This window comes from Heteronotia binoei, chromosome 1, assembly GCF_032191835.1.
Source record: "Heteronotia binoei isolate CCM8104 ecotype False Entrance Well chromosome 1, APGP_CSIRO_Hbin_v1, whole genome shotgun sequence".
Lineage (NCBI taxonomy): Eukaryota > Metazoa > Chordata > Lepidosauria > Squamata > Gekkonidae > Heteronotia > Heteronotia binoei.
Genome location: NC_083223.1, coordinates 71,529,736 through 71,546,402, shown reverse-complemented (window position 1 = coordinate 71,546,402; position 16,667 = coordinate 71,529,736). Strand labels below are relative to the sequence as shown.

The window sequence follows — 16,667 nt, the reverse complement described above, 5'->3', positions numbered from 1 at the left end:
ATTAAGTGAATTGGTAATAGAGACAGCAATTTAGAGTATGCACTCAGCTTATCATTGAGCTCTTTGGTAGTGCAGGGCATCGCCATTACAAACTGAATATACGAACCCATTCCTCTTTGTTTCTTGGGAAGAAAAAAAGATCTTTGTATATTGTTTTTGGTTGCAGGATCCAAAAACAATGCTCACAGTAACATTTCAGTGTAGCTAAAAGGTGCAAGTACAGCAAAAGTGACATATTGTTGGTCTTGGTACAATCTGTACTGCTGAAGAGGACAAAAAAATTCAGAGCACTTTTTTATTGTTGTGCATATGCCCTCCATACTCAACAGGGTTTATTAATTACATGCATAATTAAAACACCATAATGTGAGAACAGAACATAGGGTATGGCTTACAAGGATCAATGGAGGAGTTAAAATAGAGATAGGGCTTATGGGTTTCATTAACCCATTCCTATATAGGCCTTGCTTAAGGCTACTGAAAAACAATGTGGGGTGTATATGTCTGTCTGGGAAGCCTTGTGAAAAACATGTTTATTTATTTCCATTGGATTTGTATCCTGCTCTCCCTGTGTCCAGGCTCAGAGCCCTTATGTGTTGAAACTGAAATCCACTTCACCTTCCACGGACAAAGCACAGCAGAACAAAGTTTTCATTGTTGTGAGAAAGAAATGATTTTGTGTCCAGTTCTCTCACCTTACTGCAGCCCAACCCCCTTCTGTATTCATGGCATTTTGTTCAGGAGGCTTGCCTGATCCCCACACTCCAAAGTGATGGCTTTAGAAGTAGGTTAAGGAACACACAAAAACTAATATAAAACATGAAGCCTTCAAAACATAAACATAAACCATAAAACATGAAGGCATCACAAAAACCAACATAAAACATTAAAACTTTTTATCAACTTTGTCCCTACAAAGTGATTTTTATACATGCCCCAAATGCTTCTAAGAGTCCCGTGGCGCAGAGTGTTAAAGCTGCTGTACTGCAGTCCTAAGCTCTGCTCATGACCTGAGTTCGATCCCCAGTGGAAGCTGGGTTTTCAGGTAGCCAGCTCGAGGTTGACTCAGCCTTCCATACTTCCGAGGTCGGTAAAATGAGTACCCAGCTTGCTGGGGGGAAAATGTATATGATGGGGGAAGGCAATGGCAAACCACCCTGTAAAAAGTCTGCCGTGAAAACATTAAAGCAACATCACCCCAGAGTTGGAAACGACTGGTACTTGCACAGGGGACCTTTCCTTTCCTTTCCAAAATGCTTCTGTGCATAAACAGTGATAATTGCAGATGTTTTCATCTTAGTGACAATAAACATTTGCAATCCTATTGCTCTGTAATCTTATGCACAGTTGCTCAGGAGTTATCTCTTGGAACGTGCATAGATTGGTGTCTTACAGCAACACATGAAATGAATAAGCAACAATATCTATTCACCAGTGGAACTCAATAAAACAATGCAAGACATACAGTGCACAGAATCAGAAGTAAAGAATACTTTTCTTTAAAGCAATCAATTGTCTAGAATGTTTGAAGTTTTTGAATGTAAAGTTCAAATGATACAGTCCAGATCAATAGCGTTAAATGAAAACAAAGGGTTTGCAATAAAAATTGTAAATAATAAAAAATACCCAAACTGACATTGTTTACTGCAAAATTATACATACTCTTCAACCTCTTGGGGGGGGGGGGGGAGGAAAAACTGCTTTCTCTGTGCGTGTATTAGACAGTTGTTTAGTTTATTAACACCAGATGCATTAACACAATGCTAAAAAATAAAACATGCACTAGATATACAACAAATTTATATTTTCAGAAAAAATTGTTCATTACAATTAGTGAATGCACAAAACCTTCTCTTCACCTTTTAAGTGCATTACTGTTTGAAACAGGTAAAAAGGGAGGAGAATATTTAACTCAATGCTGCTCAGCACCAATAAAAATTCAATAGACCTTTAACATTCCTGTATATTAAAAACATTTATCATTATCACTAGAGTTTATCATTTTGTTCCATTTCACGATGCAACTGATTTATATTTACAATAATTTGTCATCGATAAAACTTAATATTTAAAAATCTATATTCATAAAAGTATTGCAGAAATTTATAACCTTTACTCTTTTTTAAACGTACATACAAGAAGTCCCATGTAAAAGGTTCACCGGAGAACTGAACTGACAGAGCAATTTTATTAAAGTTTTGCAAAAATCCATTTTAAAGGCAGCTGACAATTCAACATTCAAAAATCCTTAACTGCTGCTTGCTTGTGAAAACTAAAGTTCCAGTAATAAAAGTGAAAATGTAAACCAACATGCTCTTGAGATCAGTAGAAAAAACGGTAGTTTCCACAGGCATTTCGTGTCCAGTAATGACTCTGTAGAAAGCAGTTAGAATGTAGTGATATAACAAACAGGCAACTCAGTTTTCTCTTCAAACTGTGGTCCTGGACAGTCTTGAACAGACCTCTAGATATAGTACTTATTTTAGCAGCCAATAGGTGTTTTCCAGTTCACTCTTCTTACAACATGAACTATCAAATTTAATACCTTATTAAACTTTTAAAAAATTCAGATTTATTTTGGCATCCAAAGACTCATAAAAATGTCATCACACAGCACTGACCTTTTGCAGTCTAAGAGCCAACATACCCATCAAATGTACACACTATGCTTAAATCTCAAGTTCTGAAATAATTAGGTACCCAAAATAAGAAAAATAGAAAAAAAAGTAAAAATAAACATTAAAAAAAATATTGCACAGCCACATTACCTAGAAAGTAAAGTTGATGTTAAAAAAGCTCCTCACATGGATGATATAAATTATCTTCCATATAAAAAGGTATATAAATATCTCTTAAAATACAGCGGCAGCTACAGTTTAATATCACACACGTTTGAGTCATCCATCTGTTAATGAGGTAATAGCCAAGTCTGTTACAATGGTTTGTTTGTTTTTAATTTACTGGAAATATTTTAGGGCAGCAACCAGGAAAAACTTCTCTAAAAATATTTCTGAATCCAAAACAGCTATATGTGCAGCTCTTCCAATGAGAGAATCAGCTGTGTTCGGCAATGCATTAATGACATCGTAGCGAATCAAATTGCATTCCTTATTCTGAAGAACAGGAAGAAGCAGATTCTGGATCATTTCGGCATATATTGGTCCTGAATGTTAAAGTGGGAGAGGGGGGGGGGGGGGAGAGAGAAGAGAGCTGTATTAAAGATGATGGAATCACTCTGTATGTCCTTGAGTACAACTATTCAAGAGGAGGTATTACCATGTAAAATAGTTCCTAAGACAAAAGGACCAAATAAGGCAGGCTAATTTTTACAATCCTCCTTTAACAACAGTCCAAGAGATGTGAAATCGGGGGAGGAGGATGGTGATTACAGTAAAAAGTCTGTACATCTATTTTATTATTATTTCATTCATTTATACCCCCCCTCTCTCCCCAATGGGGTCCCGTTGTGGCTTACATTGTTCTACTTCATTTTATCCTCATGACAACCTTGTGGTGTAGGTTAAAATAAGCATGTGTGACTTGCCCAAAGTCACCTAGCAAAATTCCATGGCGGAGCAGGGATTCAAAGCTGGGTCTCCAAGATTCTAGTCCAGCACTCTAACCACCAGACTGAAGCAGCTCCAAACATCCATAAATGAACACAAAACTAAATGAAGATGTGGATGCAAGGAACTGCCTTCTGAGACTCACTGTCTAGTGCAGAGAGATGGGCTATGGGTGTTACCTACCACTAGCAGATAATGGATCCAATCCCTACATCCTCCTCATTCACACTGCTGACAAATATAAGTATGTGGAACAGAATTGACACGTACATGTTTCCCTCTCTCCTCCATTAACCCCTGCCTTTCACGGTCTCACCCAGTATCACAACTGTAAAATCCTCACAGCATCAGCTTTCCCCCTTTTACTGTTCCGTGAAGAGTAATGCAAACTGATGGTGTAATAATAATAATAATAATGACACACAAAACTTATCTGGGCCCTGAGCTCCTTGAAGGAAGAGCAGGAAAATAAATATAATAAATAAAAAACAAGTATGGGTGTGCATGATTATTTTATTTTGAACTTCCCATCAGAAATAAATGCCAAATATATTGTTTCAATTAGTCAGAACTCTTAAGGTTTACTATAAACAAAATATTTCAGCACAAAAATAGCTAGCTATTCATTTTAGAATGCCAATATGTCATAATATATCTCTCATAAATATGAATCCTATCTTCATTTATCCTACAAAGCAACATTTTAATTGCTATTCTGTTGGACATCTGTTAAATAAACATGACCATATTAACACAGGCATCATTTCAATTCTAACTGTAAAACAAAACACCTATCACAAGGGTTGAATCTCTCCAAGATGCCTGCAGAATGTTTTTCCCATCTCCCCTGTCTACTGGAGTCTCCCATGCCACCTGAAAAACTGCTTTAGTGTGTGGTTCAGTATGTGAGGTTGAAACTCCAAGGTGACATCTACGAAAAGCATGGATATCCCCCTATAACATGTAAATGCCTTCTGTTCATACAATGGCTACTATGGATCTGACCCAGGGCAGCCAAACTGCAGCTAGGGATCCACATGTGCTCTTTCATACATATTGTGTGGCTCTCGAAGCCTTCACTGCCCCACTGTCCAGTTTGGAGAAGGTATTTCTTTCTTTAAATCACTTCTCCATAAAAGAAAACTATAAAATTTAAATAAAATAAATCACTTCTCCAAGTCAAGCCAGCTGGTGGCTTGGATAATGTATTTAAAGTTGCTTTCTTTCCACCTCTCCCTCCCCATCTATTTGCCTGTCTGTCTGTCTGCCTTCCTTCCTTCCCAAACATCTGATGTTCATGTCTTGTGGCTCTCAAAATCTGACATATATTCTGTGTGACTCTCAGGTTAAGCAAGGTTAGCCACCTCTGATCTGACCCAATACAATTATCGATTTGTACATACCTGGGACTCTCTATGAGTTAACATCCACAACCTCCCCAGACATACATATTTAGTGCAGTGCTAGGACCAATTTGTTGGCTGTAGTATCTAATAGCAACTAGATATCCTTAACCAAGGGTGGCCAAACTCACTTAATGTAAGAGCCACACAGAATAAATGTCAGATGTTTGAGAGGGAGGGAGGAAAACATAGAAAGGAAGAGGTGGAAAGAAAGCAACTTTAAATGCATTCTCTAAGCTCCCAGCTGGCTTGGCTTGAAGAAATGATTTAAAGAGACAAATGCCTTCTCCAAGTTGGATGATGGGGGCTTTGAGAGCCACACAATTTGTGCAAAAGAGACACATGTGACAGTTTGGCCACCCTTGCCTTAAAGTGATGTTATACTGTAGAAACTGACTGCTTTGTACTAATCCAAATGCACTTCTTGGAAGGGCACTGCTGTGCATGCCAGTAACACCTGAGTTAACATAAAATTTAAACTCACACTCATTGGTAAACATGATTCAGAGTCAGGGAAGTACCCCTCTCCTCTAATTTACAGCTTAGAACCACACTATAGTTTCGAACTTTCAAAAGTACAATTGGCAGACACAACAGATGAACCAAGCATTTGTACAACAGACAAATCAAGGGTTTAAGAGCTGATTTATTGGTTTTGATTAATTGCTTTTGCTTTCTGTTCTCTTCAGCTTCATGTCTCCATGGTGCATGCTGAATATAGACTGATACCCACGATTACAGTTTTTCAATTCACAGAATAGGCCAAACCACTGATCTGTAATCAGCCAGTATATCAAACAAATGTCATAATATTAAATGAACACTGTCATTGTTATCTTGAATTAATCATATCCATCTCTAAAACCATTACAAAAGTAATAGTTGTCTCTGCCCAAATTGCTAACTGACAAATATAACTGATAGCCTACCTATATTTATGTTATGTGGTATAGCATACTAATGGTTTTACCAGGAAAAAAGAGAAAAAAGAAGAAAGTTTCATTCAGTTAAACAGAAAAGTCAGAATGCTTTAGTTCAGGTTTAAACAAAAGTTAAACCAGCATTTTCCCATGTGAACAGGTGGCACAAAAGCCATAATATGCCTCAAGCCATTTCTTCTAATCCTGTCTAAGGAATAAGGAAGTGGCTTCACAGACATCTATGGTTTGGGTATTACCTGTCTGTTTATCCTTTAGAGCTGTTTTGCACATTTCTATGCGGGCAGAATGATATGGGACATAACGATCTTGCAGAGATCCTACTAATACAATGTTTTTGAAATACTGGAGACCTGTGAGGAAGACAAAAATGGAAAACATAGCTATAAATAACTTACATTAAATATATAGCTAACACATGTGGGGTTGTAGCCAAAGGAGTCACTTAGCCAGCAGAACAGCACTTCTACGGGCAAAGGAGGGAAGGATAATTTTCAGCAACTTCCCCCTTCCAATGTAAACCCCCACTCTCCCACTTAGGGTCCCTTGAAACTCAGTAGCATAATTTAGAATAAAGGATAAGTAACATCCTGGGAAAGTGATATCTGTCTAGAGTTCATCTGAAGTCCTTTTGTTATTAATACTTTAAACCTCTTTTCATAAATGATGGCAGAACCCAACACGTTAAGGTGGGGCATACTAGGAGTATAATTACGATTTCACTTAAGAAATAATTATTACCGAATACAGGGAATGGGAAAGGGAGAGTAGAGAAGAATGGCTACGGAACATGGAGACACATAACTGGGAGCAGGACAGCTGCGTCTGGCTCCATTGTGTAGATCTGCCTATCAGCACAAGGACCAGCCTTTTTATTAGTAATTAAAAATGTGTCCCACAGCATGATGGCATTAAAGGTAGATCATAGGTCTAAAAAGGTTGAAGACTACCTTCTTACACTAAAAATAAAATCAGTAGTAATTTACTACTATGAAAGAGGCAGACCAGATTGTCACAGGAATGTTTCATGGAGATGTTGTATTAACAGGAACATCACATTGAAAATTATTCTGCTGGGGCCTAAAGAATGGCAAGGATCCAAATCCTCTGCATGTATGCAGAAAACACTTCCATGCATCTATAGGAGAGATACTTCCTTCAGGTAGCAGAACAGACAGGGAAGCAAATGGGTAATGCCCCACTGGGAAGTTTTTTAAAAGTATTTTCTGAGTCTGTCTATATTAATGTTTTGTACAATGGACAGGATTTTAGCACTTTGAAGCAATATTCTTTATTAGCATCGTAAGGTTTAAAACACATTGAAGTAGAGTTAGAAACATTCAGTGTGAGGATGTATTTTGTATAACTTGAAACATGCCATGTTTGGATGAGCTGAATAAAAATATTTTACTTTTCAGTGAATTTTATTTGAGCGCATCAAAATAGTTGTTTTCTTTAAACCTACAAACTCACATAATGGAGCAATTAACATTAATTTAGCTAGCCCTATATCAGCAGATCTCAGAAGTTAAAGCAAGGTCAGACCTAGTTAGTAGTTGGATAGGAGACCACAAGAATGTCCAGGATTGCTATGCTGTACAGAAGCACACAATAGCAAACCTCTGAATGTCTTCCGCCTTGAAAACCCTAGGGGATCACCATGAATAGGCTGTGACTTAATGATTACACCCACCACCGTCCTACCCCAAAAACCCTGCATGCACTCCCTCCTATTTAAATACATTGGGACTTGTATCTAATTACCTGGGTTTGCGGAGGGGGCGGGTGCTTCCTCCGTGCCTGTCTGCCTGGCTCCAGCTCTGATGCTTAAAGCAAGCGCCGGGATCGGAAGGCGGAGGGAGCGATCCTGGCGCTTGCTGTAAGCGTCAGAGCTGGAGCCAGGCAGACAGGCACGGAGGAAGCACGCTGCCCCCTCTGCAGCCGGCGCTCACGAAGTGCTGGGTTTGCGGTGGGGGCAGCGTGGAGCGATCCCAGCGCTTGCTGGAAGCAGAGCTGGAGCCAGGCAGGCAGGTGCAGGGGAAGCGCTGGGATCGGAGGTGGAGGCAGTGGATCGCCCCCCCCCCCCCGGAGGAAGGTACATCCTATCGTTCCTTCGCTCCATAAGACGCACACACTTTCCCCCCACTTTTTTTTGGGGGGGGGGAGTGCGTCTTATGGTCCGAAAAATACGGTATTTAGTTTGTCATTTTAAAAGACAGTTATAAAGAGCAAAGACCAGTTATAAATATCATTGCTCTCTTTTAACTGACTGTCCCCTTACATCTTTAATTCTGTCCTTTCAATATCAAATGCTATTTGCTTAATAAACACAGCAAATTCTTAAGAAAAACTGTCAGAATTAAAACCACAATGAAAAATATACAAGGAACAAAACATCTTTATGTTCATAAACTAGCTAAATTATTCTATCATAAACATACACATGCACATATAAATTTACTAATGGTGATGGTCAAATGGAGCTCTCCTATTGGCTAACGGGCGCACTTCATGCACTCTATAAACCACTGGCCCATCATGGTGGTCTGCATCTCTGGCCTCCCATTGCCTGACTCCCCTGCCCCCATCTACTGCAGACCTGAGAATGTTGAACAAAGCACCCAGTCTTACCTCAGAGACAGACATATCTCCAACTCTTCTCTGTATCCTCTCTGTTAACCAGCCTCACTAAAAGCATCACCAGCAACAAACCTCTGCTGCACCATCAACAGCCTACACAGATGGACTCCCAGCAAACACAGCCTCCGAAGGCCGCAAAAATAGCCAGAGAGCAGCCGCTGTAGTAATACGACTAGGCAGCAAGGCCTGGCTCCACTGGGAGTGTTTCCTCACATGCCATGGCTCTTTCCTGTCACTCACTCAGCCTCGCCCCTAGCCAGAGGCTGTTGCTAGGCAACCAACTTCTGTCAGTAAAGAGAGAGGCATCAGATGAATAGAATGGCAGGCAGTCCATCCTCCAAAGCAGTTATTTTCTCCAGGATGGGGAGAGAACTCTGTTGTCTGGAGTTCAGCTGTGATTCCAGGATATCTTCAGGCTCTACCTGGAGGTTGGCTACCCTAGACCTGGCAGCACACTCTAGGTGATTTGATGCCACCTGGCTGGCATGACTTAACTAGGTCTTGCTGCTTGCTCTTGTTCAGCAGCAGCCCCCCTATGGCAGCCAGTGTGACTTAGAAGTTGCCAACTCCAGGTTGAGAAATTCCTGGAGATAGAACCTGGGTGGGTGGAGCATGGAGAGGTTGAGTTTGAGGATGGCTGGGACCTCAGGCAGGTACAATGCCATAGATGCTACCTTCCAAGCCCGGCATTTCCTCCTGGGGAACCACTGTTGGCAATCTCCAGGTGAAAGCTGGATTTCACTCAGAATTACAACTGCTCTCCAGATGGCAGAGATCAGCTTCCCTGGATAAAATGGCTGCTTTGCAGAGTGAACTCTGGTGTCATTATACCCTACTGCGGTTGCTTCCTTGCTGTCTTCCCTCCCACCCACCCAAGTGAATGCACTCACCCCGCCTCCCCTCCTCCAGGTGAGCTGATGCCTGTCATCTGGAGAGTTTCTGTTTTGGTCCCTACTGTGGAGAAAGACTTTACTTTTCCTAGGTAGAGGCTCTAGGAAGGAGGGAGGAGATGAAAAACTGAAGTCAGATCAATTCCCCTACTCTGTGGTATACCATAACACAACCAGGCCAGGCCCAAAAAAACACATCATGCCACAAGCTCACAGTGATGCTAAATGCCGCAAGGCTGAATATGACAGGAAAAGGCGGCAACAATGCGCTGCAGACAAAAGGAATGCTGAGCTTCAGTGTCTGTGTGACCATCATCATGCCCCCCTGTGCTCCCCCATAATTATTCTTCTGACTGGCATGACTTAACTAGGCCTGGCTGCTTGCTCCTGTTCATCAGCAGACCCCTAAGGCTTAGCAGTTGCCAACTCCAGCTTGGGACATTTCTGGAGATCTAAGGGGTGGAGCCTGGAGAGGGTGGGGTTTGACAGGTACAATACTACAGACTCCATCCTTCAAGCCAGCCATTTCCTCCCAGGGAACCATTGTTCCCAATCTCCAGGTGAGTGCTGGAAATCATTCAGAATTACAACTGCCCTCCAGAACACAGACATCAACTCCCCTGGAGGTGGTGGGGAGAAGTGAATGCCTTCACTTGGGTGGGTGGGAAGACAGCAAGGGTGGAGGAGGGCACTCGCCCAGAGCCTGTTTCTAGAGCCCATTGTATTTTCCCTCACAATGGACCTTATTCCTAGTTAATAAATAAATAAATGACAACATGCAGTTAATTAAAAGCAACAAAATATTCTTAAAAGCTTCAATGTATAGAATTTTAAAATATTTTTTAAAAATGTATGTTTCCAAAATGAATATCAAACCACAGCTTACCTGCCTTTCTACTAAGCTTGTACAAGAAGGTTTGCCGAGGGTCTGAATGATCTCGACAGGTAAGCTGCAATAAAGACCCTGACTTTTTCCACTTCTGCATAAACCAGAGTCCTGTATGTTTATGTACACAATGATATAGTCAAAAACATTTTTACTTCGTCATAGTAAAACTATTGTTTCAAATACTGCAGACATCCCAATTGAAAAAGTAATAATAATTAAGATTCCGTTTCTGAGTAAATGTTTTGCATCTTAACGCACATGTAATTTGTAATAGCAGACATTACTGAATAATATGGTGATATTTTATTGCTATTTCATCCTCATTCTAGTATTTTGGATAAAGAGTTCTATCTGGTACAATCATATAGTAATATCTAAGCTGTATTTTCATTCTTCTCATGAAAGTTCATAAGATGGTAAAATGTTTTAGTTAAATTTTATTCTGCAATATTCTATTCATTTCTCCTGAAACATTATTCCACTACAGTTTTTGCTACAGGATAAAACAATCATAAATATATGACTGACATTTTCAAATTTAAACTTCATGGAAAGCTAGCTGCCCAGTTCTCTTCTTGATCCAAAGTATCTATTTGTGCATTCACTTCTAAAGACAGAGGGGGGCAGATCCTCATATAACCAATAAGATCACCAAAAATATTTTTGAACTTTCAACAACATTAAATCTAATTTTTTTTACCTGTATTAACAAGAGCACTGCTGTTGTAGAGGGTCCCAAGATGTGGCCCAGACAGAGACAGGAAGGTGTAAAGTTTGCTGAGGTAATATTTAAATCTAGGTCTTGTTAGCACTGACCGGATTATTAAGTTGCCCAACGAATGGCCAATAAAACTGAACAAAATAGAACAAACAAACATTGTATAATCTTTTAGAAGAATATTTTGCAAATGGAAACTAACAAGTTACCATAAATTTGCAAAAACAGGCCTAAATTTATTTCACTGACCTGCCTATAAATTACCATTAAAAGAGCAATATGGAAAGATCCGCAAAGCACTTTAAAATGGTCACCATAGATCTGATGTTTGTGGAAATCAGACCTCAATGAAGACAGGAGAGAAAATACTCATGTACGTTTTCCCTTCTCCTATCTGAGATATAAAAACCTATCTTGTTCATGAAATTTTGGTTTCAGACACTCCCACAGCAACATAGAAAGGCATTAAATCTGCTTTCTGCCCTCCATCTCCATCAAGCTAGGAGTGGTGTGTTCCAGTTTGTTTAGCTGAAATGCTGGTAGATTATGAGAGGCCAACCCTCCCCCCTAAAAAAGCCCACCCCTTCTTCATATCCCCAGTATTTAGTGTACAGAAATACAATTCATTTGGCTAGCATGGTAAACAGCTATTACAGAACTGTATTTGATGAAACTATTGGCAATCACCATATCTTCTGGCAGTAAACCTTGTAATTTAATTATTGATGAAGAATTGCCTTCCCTGTCTGTGCTCAACCAACTATCAATCAACTTCACTGGGTGTGAGAAAGACATATATTTCTGCTCTGTCTCTCTCATTTGTCATAACTTTATAGATATTTATCTTGTCTTTAGCTCAGTCTAAGAAAGGAGTCTAACTTCTGGAGGGTAAGATTTGCAACTCCTTAATCATTTTAATTACTTTTTTCCAGCCACACAGTATCTTTTTGGTACTGAATGATCAGATGTATGCTCTAAATAGACCCTCAACATTATACTTGTATGCATTTTTTCTTTTATGTTACTGCTATCTAATGGTTCCACTGTATCTGGTTTTCTATTTTGTTTATCATTATGATTCCCTTGAATTTCTTCTTGGATTGCCTTATCACCAATTTACTTGCTTGAATGAGCTTTTTAGGCCGCTTAATAGGTAGAAGAAAAACCCTGGGTATCATACATCTGCCTATTTTACAAGATGTACATAAGTTAGGTAATTGCCACCAACTGCAGATTCCCACTGTGTATAGCAGATGTGCATAACCTTCCCAAAATAAACAGAAGTTATTTTCTATATCCACGTCTGTGGAGCAGCTCTTAGTCCTGTACAGCTTCTTCTAGACTTACAGTTTAACCATGAAGTCTAGGATTACAGGTAAACACTTCAGCTAGACTTTCTTGTTCTATAATCACAGTACAACAAAACAATTACCTGATTTTTGAAATTGTTAGATTGTAAATTTGAATGTACTGTATTATCTCATCCAGAAGGCGATCCGTCATTGAATCAAAATCAGCAAATGTATCATTCTACAGGAGAAAAATATTAAATACACATGAACAAAACTGTTTTGTGATTGACATTAACTATAGTAAGTGTCAGTTATGTGCCTAAGGCCCAGCTTCAAAGAAAATGAAATTATCCCAAGAAAAAGAATTTCAATGGCTGGGGGTGGGGGTGGGGGTTAAGGTATTTTGTACAGTGCTTTTTATAAAGCAGGTGCCAAATTGCACTTTAATACCAACCAAGTTTTATTCAGGAAAACAGGTTGCTTACCTGTAACTCATGATCTTCGAGTGGTCATCTGTGCATTTACACCCATGGGATGAAGCTTCAGCGCCGATCCCTGATCGGTAGTACCCAAGACCAGGCTTTTAATGCGCCAACGTCCCATGAGCAAAGCCCCAACCACGCATGCTCCTGGGACGGCGCGGAGATCCTGCCAGTTCCTTCTGACCACAGTCAGTCACAAAAATGACCAACAGCAGAGGGGAAGGAGGGCGGGTGGTGTGAATGCACAGATGACCACTCGAAGATCATCAGTTACAGGTAAGCAACCTGTTTATCTTCTTCGTGGTCTCTGTGCTTCACACCCATGGGAGATTAGCAAGCCAGGCTTACCTGGAGGCAGGAGCTGATGGTTATGTTGAATGAACAGACTGAAGGACCAGGTTGCCCAGCTGCGCCATATGATGCCTCCTGACATCAAGGGCGTAATGTCTCATGAAAACGTAATGAGACGCCCACGTAGCTGCTTGACAGATGTCAGCTAAGGAAGCACCCTTTAGGAATGCAGTGGAAGTAGCCAGTGCCCTAGTAGAATGGGCATGGATTGGACCTGGCAGAGGTCGCTTCGCCAGCAAATAGCACGGTTTGATGGCTTCTGAGATCCATTTAGAAAGTCTCTGAGCCGAAATCTTATGGCCCAAATTAGGGGGCGCATAAGAAACAAATGAGGGTCCCTTTGTGCGATGCAGATAAAAAAGTAAAATTCGCTTAACATCCAGTGAATGCAGTCTCTGCTCCTCAGCCGAGAAGGGCGAGGGATAGAATGTCGGTAGCATGACCTCTAGGTTCAGATGGAAACTTGACACTACCTTAGGAAGGAAAGCAACATCTGGTGCCAAAGAAACACCGTCAACATGGAAGGTGATGTAAGGAGGGTCAGAGCACAAAGCCACCAGTTCACTCGCTCATCTAGCCGAGGTGACAACAACCAGGAGAGCAGTCTTCCATGAAAGCAAATGCCAAGGACAAGTGGCTAAGGGCTCAAACGGTTTCCCCGTAAGCCTACCCAAGACCAAGGGAAAGTCCCAGGAAGAGGGAGGCACTCTGGAAGGTGGGTATAACCGAAGTAAACCCTGTGTGCCCGTGCATGAACACAGACTTCCTTTCCACCGGGGCGTGATGAGTGGAAATTGCGGCCAAATAAACCCTAATAGAAGAGTAGTTAAGGCCAGCATCCACCAGGGATAAAAGAAACTCAAAAATGAGTTTAATTCCAGCACTCTGGGCTAGCACACCCCGCTCCTGGACAAAGTTAGTAAACCTCGCCCACTTGCTTCTGCAAGAGCGGTGAGTCAAAAGCTTCCTACTATTCAGTAGGATGTGTCTAATTCTGCCAGAGAATGCTGGAAGCTGATCCTCCAAGCAGTTAATTTGGGATGGGGGACATTGTGATGAAACAGGGGAAGCGAAAGCGTCTATCTCTGGATGTCCCCAGGGTTTGAATATGGGAGCCAGAACCCACCAGTTCATTTCCCACTTGTGTGGGGTCGTTGCCCCTCTGCTCAGAGAGCCCGCCCTCACATTGCGCTCTCCCAGCAAATGCATGGCCACCACAAAGATGTTTGATCGGATGCAATCTTCCCACAGGCTTATCGCTAAAGCCCCCCTGTCTGTTGACATAGGCCATAGCCGTAGTATTGTCCGTCAGAACGGCTACAGTCTTGTTTTCCAACAGGGGCCTGAAGGAAATGAGGGCTAATCTGATAGTCAGCTCTAGGTAGTTTATGTGGTGCTGCGTGAAGGAACGGGTCCATGGACCACCAACATTCAGCTTGTCCAGATGGGCCCCCCATCCTCATAGAGAGGCATCGGTTAGTATCATCTCTGATGGGGATGGAAGTCGGAATGGAGCTCCTTGGCAGAGGTTGGCTCTCACCTTCCACTAGTCCAGAGAGCGGAGAACCAAAGCGGGAATGGGCAAGGACCTTCACCGAGAATCCAGCAACGGATTGAAGCACTTTAGGAACCACAGCTGTAGTGTCCTCATGCGAAACTTCACGAAGTGGAGAACATTTGTGGTGGCTGCCATCAACCCCAGGAGACGCTGGAACTGCAGCAATGTCCCCCTCTTTTGGAGTTGCAGATGCGAGACCAGAGCAATAATGTCTGATGCTCTGCCCTCTGGAAGGATGGCTAAGTGACGCGTGGTGTCCAAAATCGCACCAATGAATTGCACCTTTCTTGAAGGCGTCAGATGTGACTTCGCGAAATTCACCTGGAGACCTAAGTCCTGAAGGAGACTGAGAGTCAGTCTGAGGCGGACGAGAAGCTGAGGCTCGGAACCGGCCACGACCAACCAATTGTCTATATAAAAGAAGACGACTACACCCTGCAGATGCAGGTGGGCTACTACAATCACCATAGTCTTTGTAAACACTCTGGATGCTGTAGAGAGTCTGAATGGGAGAGCCTTGTACTGGTAATGGTCTGGTCCTACGGCAAACCTGAGAAAAGTCCTGTGGCTCGGCCAGATGCCAATATGGAAGTAGGCATCCTTCAAGTCCAACGTGGCCATCCAATCCCCTTCCTTGATCAGTGGTAGGATGTTCTGCAATGCGAGCATCCAAAATTTCTGGTAGGATATGAAGATGTTCAAGTCCCTCAAGTCCATAATTGGGCAGAGCCCACCGTCCTTTTTGGGAACCGCGAAATACCTTGAATAGAATGCTTGCCCCTGGAGGGGAGGTGGAACCGGTTCTATTGCTTGCTTGGTCAAGAGGTTCTAAACTTCTTCCAGTAGGACCGGTGTAGGGTGAGTGACCACTAATTTTTTTTAACCTGGGGGAAACTGAACAAATTCTATCGCATAACCTGGCATGTTAAAATCCCGGTCTTGGGTACTACCGATCGGGGATCGGCGCTGAAGCTTCATCTCATGGGTGTGAAGCACAGAGACCACAAAGAAGATCATAAGCTTTCGTGTGCTCTCTAAGCACACTTCATCAGACGATGGGATCAGTTATGAAGTGTGCTTAGAGAGCACATGAAAGCTTACGTTCTGAATAAAACTTGGTTGGTCTTAAAGGTGCGACTTGACTCCTGCTTTGTTCAACTGCTTCAGACCAACACGGTTGTCCACTTTGTGCTTTTTATAATATAGCATAAAAATCAGATTCTCACAGTAACATTTACACCTGTTGCATTCAGTTAAATTGAAGGGCAGACAAACAGGTATCTGAACCAGCAAATTATTTTACCAAGCAACATCTTGGATAAGAGTGGTGCTGTCAATTTTTGACATTCTCCTCTCTCCCTGCAGACAGCCACATCACATCCGATGTCATACACAGTGCAGTGGGAGAAAGAAGGTGGGAAAGTTACATTCCTCCTTAAGCTACTTTGGGTAAAGCAAGTACCCAAGAAGAACAGAAAGAGTTCTGCTTATCGATATTTCCTCATGACTTGCATTTAATCAAGTCAGCATCGTGGCTGCATACATGGCTGCTTGGATATTACAACATGTTTGATGGTATTTTTTTACATGGCTACATAGAAGATTACATCAGTTAAAAACAGTCAAACTAGTTTCAAGGGTAAAGCCAACATTAAACCAAAGATTTGATTAAGGGCTCAAATATATTTTTTTTCAGGACATAAAAATACCTGGTTTCTTTCAGACATCAGAAAATCTATACGACTTCCGGGAAGGCCAAGTTCAATGTAAGTCTTTACTAGTCTTAAATCAGCACTATTACCTAAAATGAAGAAGCGAAGATCAGGCATAAAGAAGGCTGACTTTCAGAAATTATAATATGCTAATTAAAACACTGATGTATGTCCTTTCAAACTTCACAATCCCACTAAAGTTAAAAAGTTTGCTTAGCTATAACGAAA

General features: G+C 41.4%; 1 protein-coding gene across 4 annotated transcripts in view; it reads right to left on the bottom strand.

The window, feature by feature from the left end:
- Positions 1–1,713: 1,713 nt before the first annotated feature.
- FAM135A (family with sequence similarity 135 member A) overlaps positions 1,714–16,667 on the bottom strand; it is a 91,995-nt gene continuing 77,041 nt past the window's right edge. For all 4 annotated transcript variants that reach the window (XM_060235519.1, XM_060235545.1, XM_060235527.1 and 1 more), the window contains 6 exons: positions 16,437–16,528; positions 12,477–12,574; positions 11,027–11,178; positions 10,324–10,434; positions 6,147–6,260; positions 1,714–3,163 (listed from right to left, as the gene is read on the bottom strand). In XM_060235519.1, coding sequence (XP_060091502.1) covers positions 2,958–3,163; positions 6,147–6,260; positions 10,324–10,434; positions 11,027–11,178; positions 12,477–12,574; positions 16,437–16,528 — 773 coding nt within the window. In that variant the 3' untranslated portion in view covers positions 1,714–2,957. The remainder of the gene's footprint in view (positions 3,164–6,146; positions 6,261–10,323; positions 10,435–11,026; positions 11,179–12,476; positions 12,575–16,436; positions 16,529–16,667) is intronic.